Source organism: Asterias rubens, chromosome 4, assembly GCF_902459465.1.
Source record: "Asterias rubens chromosome 4, eAstRub1.3, whole genome shotgun sequence".
NCBI classification, from domain to species: domain Eukaryota; kingdom Metazoa; phylum Echinodermata; class Asteroidea; order Forcipulatida; family Asteriidae; genus Asterias; species Asterias rubens.
The window spans coordinates 19,719,410-19,726,340 of NC_047065.1; the positions used below are offsets into that span (position 1 = coordinate 19,719,410).

The following is a 6,931-nucleotide window of genomic DNA, read 5'->3' on the forward strand; positions in this document are numbered from 1 at the left end:
AGGTATTTTTCACAAAAATATTTGAATTTGATTTCGAGACCTCAGAATTAGATTTTGAGGTCCCGAAATCACACATCTGAAAGCACACAGCTTTGTGTGACGAGGGTGTTTTTTCCATTATTATCTCACAACTTCGACGACCGAACGTGTGCATTTTTATAGCGCCTTATAAATGCTTTGTATATGTTTTTTCTGTTAATTTCGGAAAATGAGCAGCCAATTTAACCACCAGCCTATTCTATTTGGCACGAAATCGAATGCGTACTGAAAAGGGTCATTCGATTTCTTTTTCAGACTAGTCAAATCTACTTTTACGCCATTCGATTTAACAAAAGAGTCATTCAATTTAACAATCCATTGCAGCTGCATTCAAATTCGCAGGAGTGTTTTTGAGGCGTGTGTTTCAATTTCATTTTGGGGCAGTCAATTCTGATATTGTGCAATCTTAAAAACGCTTGGTTAAGTTGTTGTTTCCTTAAGAATGTTAAAGGTATGCGGTTAATTTGTTGGCACTCTTGAACATAATATGCCAAGATGTCTGACACGCCAACTGATGGTTGGTGAATATTTACCTCCCAAAAATAACTGGAAAAACATTTTAAAAACAATACAAAAAAAAAACCAATTAAAACTCATTCAAATATCAGGTCTTGGTCAGTAAACCATTAAAGGTGTCCCGAAAAAATAAAGAAGAAGCAAAAACCCCATTATGGGGCCCCAGGTAAAGTCTACTGGAAACATAAAATAATGAAAATAAGGTTCGCTTGATTTAGAAGTGAAGGTACGAAACAGCTTGCCCTGTACAGTTTATCTGTTTATTCGTATTTCTTTAGTCGTATACTTATTTGAATCCTCGTTTAGCGAAATTGATTGCCTCTTTACGAAATTGAAAATTATTAAATCCGCAAAAGCTCTAGTCGAACCAGCTTTGCTAAATTGAATGATGATTGTGTGTCATGAAAAAGTGTGCTAGAAACTTGAATGCCTCAAAACGAAATTGAATGACCGAATTCTGAATTTGAAACGCAGTAAAAACCAGAGAGGCAAAATAGCTTTAATTCGAACGCATGAAAATTAAATTGGGTGCTACCGAGAAAACCTATATTATAACTATTATTATTATTTTTATTATTAGTTCAATTTTCACTTGTTATTTTATGCGTATGCTGAGATACTCAAAGTGTCCAGTTTCTTTAAACATTATAAATCACATAAGAAAGAAATATTTCTCTTTCAACAGCTATTTTTACTCAAAACAACCTTTGTGTTTATCAAGTCGGAAAAATACAAACTCGGTAAATCGGCACTGTACTGCAGTGAACAGTCCCTCGCATTATACTTGTGCGTTCAAACGTGTCCTTGCTCGATCATTCATGAAAAGAGGTCATGACCTAGACATGTCGATTTACAAAGAGTCACCAGCCCATTTTGATGTACGCCTCGTTCATAAAAGTTGCTTCTAACGGAACCTTCGACTATTGGCTGCCATATGCATGTGAAACTCACATTTTCACTAAGGTAAGCTCTACGTTATTTTATAGAGGGAGTAATGTTTCATAAACGACTTTTTTTTTTTTTTTTTTTTTTTTTTGTGCTGACGTACTGTTGTGGGTTAGATTTAGAAGGTAAGGTCACTTCCTCAAAACACTCATGACAACTCATGATTAGTAGACATTATTTTGTATATCTCATTTCGATTTTCTGAATCGTTTTACTGCAGCATCACAGTTGAACAATAACAGAAGGGATAACCGCTGTACCACTGAGAATGTCGTACTCAAGTGATGGTAAGTTTGTTGATTTGTTTAATAGTTTGCGCAGATAAATAATAACAAAACCTTAAATATGCTAAAATCTGTCGTCTCTTGTGTGACTCTCATGGCGCTCCAACATTACCCTTATGGTCACTGGCAAGTTTAATTTCATTTCTTAAACAATCACAGCACCCTGTATTGGGGAGTACACAGTACATGCTGCCAAGTATGTAGCGCATCATGCTAAATCAATCAAAAGAACCATCTCTGTTTTCACATGTGCACACTTGACCCTGATCAAAGAGAAGCAACTTAGCTAAATGGTCTTGCTCAAGAACTCTGGTGTCACAATGGGATTCAAACCCACACTCTGGATGGTTTGGGCGGCATGATGCGTAAAGCACTCTCCTCTCACCCATGTGGCCCTGGTTTTATTCCCAGCCAAGACCTCCTGTGAGGTGGTTCTATCCTATACCGACAGGGTTTCTTGGGCCATTCAGTTTTCGTCCCATGAAAAAAAAAAACACTTTCAAATGGAGTCATTGACTTAAAACTGAAGATGCTAATAAACTCCATTTTTTTGAGGGAGAATCGCCAAACTCTACAATGCCAATACAAAGTGGGCTCTCAAGTTGAAAGTTACACACAAAATCAAGACAATTTAAGACAAAGAGTAGACCTACAAGGAATTGGATTGCACATGTTGAAAACCTTGAGTGCAGCGTGAAGGGGAGACCTGCTTGGAATATCTCTCAACGTGTTTTTAAAATGAAATTTCCGTATTTCCGTGATTTTATGTCTATACCATGATAGACTATAACCTGACATTTAAAACTTCTGTCTGATTTTGTAACTATAGTTATACAGCTGTTTGCTGAACCAACTCTGTTTAAAGGCAGTTTACACTATTGGTAATTACTCAAAATAAATATTAGCATAACACCTTACTTTGTAACTTGGGAGCTGTTGATAGTATCAAACATTTTGAGAAACGGCTCCCTCTGAAGTAATGTAGTTTTCGAGAAAGAACTAATTTTCCACGAATTCGATTCCAAGACCTCAGAAACACATTCCGAGGTCTCGAAATCAAGCATCTGAAAGTAAACAAATTCGTGTGACAAGTTATTTTTTTCTTTCATTTATCTCGCAACTTCGATGACGGATTGGGTTCAGCATTGCACAGTTTAATGTTATGCATATTGTTGAGATACACCAAGTGAGAAGACTGGTCTATGACAATTACCAATGTGTCCAGCCGTCGATTTCACAAAACTCTTCTTAACTTATGATTAATTCTTATGACTTAGGACGAGTCCCAACCCTGCACTGTAGCATGTAGACCTTAAGATTAATCCGAAGTTAGGAAGAGTTACTCGTCCTAACTCGAGATAAGACGAAATCGACGGCAGTGTCTATAAAGGGAGTGTTCACTTTCAGTAAATGACTCCAAAAATTAATGAACTTTAAAACTCACTTGGTATATATAGATCACCGGGAAGCTTTTGAAATTGCACCTGGAACCAAAGTGCACCGTGATATTCGACATCTACTTTATTACAACCCGTTCAATCAGTTTTACGAAGGAGAAACCGTTGGATACCAGCGTTCTTTGAAAGACGTTTGCTTTCCGGTAGATGAGTGCCCAGCACCGGAAACATGGGGTACTTTGCCTGTAGAGTCGGAGCACTCATCTGACGAGTCTACTGAAATTGTTTTTGCCGAAATTGTTGAGCAGATTGACAGGAATGATGCTTCTACTCCGTTTTCCAGTAAGTTCAAAATCGACATCGGGCCCAAAGGACCCATCATTGTAAAAGTAACAGCACTGTATAAGTTCCTGCTTCCATAAGAAAAACCGGACATGACAGTTGCAATAGGAGACTTTCCAACGTTAGGTGGCAGCAGACATACCGGGTAAATTTCCATTGTTTACGTAGTTCTGAACATGCGCATAATTCTGAGAACAATGGATTTACCCGGTTAGTCTGCTGCCCTCTATCGTCACAGAAAGTCTCCCATTCCCTTCTCGTTAGGGACATTATTGGGATAAAGGTGTTCTGAAGTTTTCATATGTTTTTTTTTTATGAATCAAAGTTTAGATTGCGACATCCTAAAACGGCTTCTATACAGATGCAAGTTTAGTACATGCACATGTTTATTGCCGTTTTGGGGTTTATCTCAATCTGTGAACTTGAACACTGTGGACATTTTCATGACGTCTTTTTTTCATGACGCCATTCATGGTTTCCTTTCACAGTGACGTCATTTTTGTAGATTCTGATTTTCTCAAGTGTTTGTTTTCTTTTGGGGTTTAGGGGTTAATCTGATTCGTATTTCAGATTTAATTGTGTTTTTGAAAGCAAATTTGCCATAGAGAGATTTGCCTATAAATATGAGCCTAATTTTTGAATAGTATACAATACTCACCAGCATATTAGTGCTGATAACAATACAATCAAGTATATGTCTTTATTTTATACAAGATTTATTTGTGCCTCGCGATATACACAGAATTAAGATATAACCATGGTTTACAAAACAAAGAACATATAAAATGTAAGGAGCGTAGTCTTAAGCAAAGGTTTAAGTATTAGTGTATTTAACCCTGAATCTACTTCAGATATGAATAGTAAATGCTATTTGTCGATTCGTGTATCTGTTTTTTTTTTTTTTTTTTATCTTGTTTTGCTCAAAAAGAGAGTCACTTTATTGTACAGTTTTGATGCCCAGTTTTGAAATAATCAGTTTCGTACGAGTGACTATACTGGTAATGTGTAGCTTCTTTTGTATCTCTTGATACTTATTCGGTTTATTTTCTAAAAGGTTTTTGTAATGAATGAACGGAAACAAACATTCCGCTTTACATGACGAGTGGGCCTATCTGTATCTGTATCTGTATGGTACTGCACACAAACTCCACTATCGGGATATCAATGGTGCAGGCGCGTGGTGGCTAGTAGTGGATTAGTAGTGGGCCCCCCGAATAAAGGTAGACATATGCGTGTCAGTTAGTCTTGTCTTGAAAGTGTCTATAGTAGGGGATTTGCGAACGTTTACAGGGAGAAGGTTCCATTCGGCCATGGTTCTTGGTAAGAATGAGAATTTATAACAGTCTTTCTTTGTTGTGGGGTGAAGAAATGAGGTTGCGGAGGATTTCCTTGTTTGAATTCCTACTGTGGCAGGTTGTGATTGATACCCGTCAGAGTTAATGGCTACAGCATGATGAATAGATTTGTACAGAAGTGTGAGTCTTGAGGTAGCTCGTCGATTTTCAAGGGATTCCCATCCCAGCTCCGCTATCATTGATGAGACACTGCTAGTCCTCCTAGAATCTTTACAGACAAACCTGGCTGCCCTGCGTTGCACTGCTTCCAATCTGTTCTTTTGATCTTGTGTATAAGGGTCCCAGACTGATGCACAGTAGTCCAGCTTCGGACGGACTAGGGTCTTGTAGGCTATGTCCTTCACCTTCCGGGGACAGCTATACAGGTTCCTCCGCAAGAGGCCGAGAACTTTGTTTGCTTTGAGTGTAGTGATGTTCACATGATCTGCCCAACTTAGCCTATTGTGTTTCATACTTTGTCTACGAATTAGCATGCACTTGATGCAACGCAAGAAATGTATTTATGTTAAGAACTTATATACATAATTTACAACATAATCAAATAAATGTACAATCAATTGTATCAAGCTCAGAAAAAAGGACTTTTGATCGACAATCACACTGGGTCTGTGTGAAGTTTGGTAAAAAGAAGGGGGAGGTTCGAATCTCACTCGCGTGATTTGCCTGTGGATTGTTTGTTTGAACTTTACACATCGGTGTTAGGGTTAAGAACACAATTGTAACTATTTTGTTTGATACAAAAGGGGAACATTTGTTTATAAATAACTAGCTAAGAAAGTAACAGCACCGGGAAACCTGACGTGGAGGGCGCTAGACTTATGTTTCATATTGGAAGAATTAATTTAGGAACTTTTACACTGAAATTTTGATAAAGACAGACAATTTTAAGAGCACGTGTCTACCTGTCACCTTTACATGTTATTTTTTTCTTCACGTTGATGTTTTGCTCGACTTGGGTTCGAACTTGGACTTCTTATTCTAGGTTCAAAGTATTGAAGTTTACCCGTCCTTTAGCAAAACATTCAATCGTGTAACTGATGTTCTGATTGATCAAATCCAACTTTTGTTGCAACTTTCAATTAAATTTAATTTCTGCCATGATTGTTGTTTCAAACAAGTGTAACATTATTTTGTGGACAGTTGTGTGACTTTGTTAATGTTACAAGTTTAATAATAATATGTTTTTGTTTTGGGTTTACGGCTTTCCATAATAGTATTCAACTTGGGCTCTGACAATACGCTAGAAGGTTTCTGACCTAGACTTGCTAGACTTGATTTGAAGTCTGAGAATGCGGTTATTTCCTGCATCAGCCACGCAGAATTCACCGCAGATTCGCTATCACACGCTATGATGGAGGTTTATCCAGAAGAGGGCGCTGTTTCAGCCAATATTATAGTATCGGGTAAAACGACTAAAAACACGACCACAGGCTTGGAAGTCTAATGACCATCTTGCTTTGATTCCCATTGTGGTGTTGCGTGGTACACGGGGATTCCCCACACTGAGAAATATAAGAACATCGCGCATTAAAAAGTAGTTCCTCAATTATATCTCTTAAGAATCAACGTAGATTCTCTTTAAATTTCGACAATTACACAAAATTAATACCCAGTTCTTGAATGGAAAACTTAAAATAAAACCTATTTTACCAACAGCCATTTTTACCAAACAACCTTTGTGTTATCAAAGCGGAACAGTACAATCTCTGTAAATCAGCTTATGTAGGCTTACTGCAGTGAACAGTCTCGTCGCATTCCATCTGTTCGTAAAAAACATGTGCTCAATCATTCCGATATAACCAGATTAGACACAGGTCATGCTTTACATGCCCTAGCAAGGTGGTTGGACACAGAGCCACCAGGACTATGTTGATATCAACCCAGTTCATTGCTGCTTTTTACTGAATCTCTAGCTATTGGCTGGCACCTGTCTGTGGACAACACAAACTCGAAGGTAAGCCATGATTCTTATAATAAAGAACATTATATCGATTTACCCTTGACTTTGGAATTAATTAAACGGTAAACACTAGCCAGACACTTACAAAGCCGC

The 6,931-nt window shown here is 37.8% G+C and overlaps 1 protein-coding gene across 1 annotated transcript; it reads left to right on the forward strand.

The window, feature by feature from the left end:
• Positions 1–1,414: 1,414 nt before the first annotated feature.
• LOC117289736 lies at positions 1,415–3,698 on the forward strand. Its single transcript, XM_033770997.1, has 3 exons — positions 1,415–1,518; positions 1,721–1,787; positions 3,242–3,698. Exons 2-3 carry the CDS (start codon positions 1,769–1,771, stop codon positions 3,601–3,603), a joined length of 381 nt encoding a protein of 126 aa, XP_033626888.1. The 5' UTR covers positions 1,415–1,518; positions 1,721–1,768; the 3' UTR covers positions 3,604–3,698.
• Positions 3,699–6,931: the final 3,233 nt, after the last annotated feature.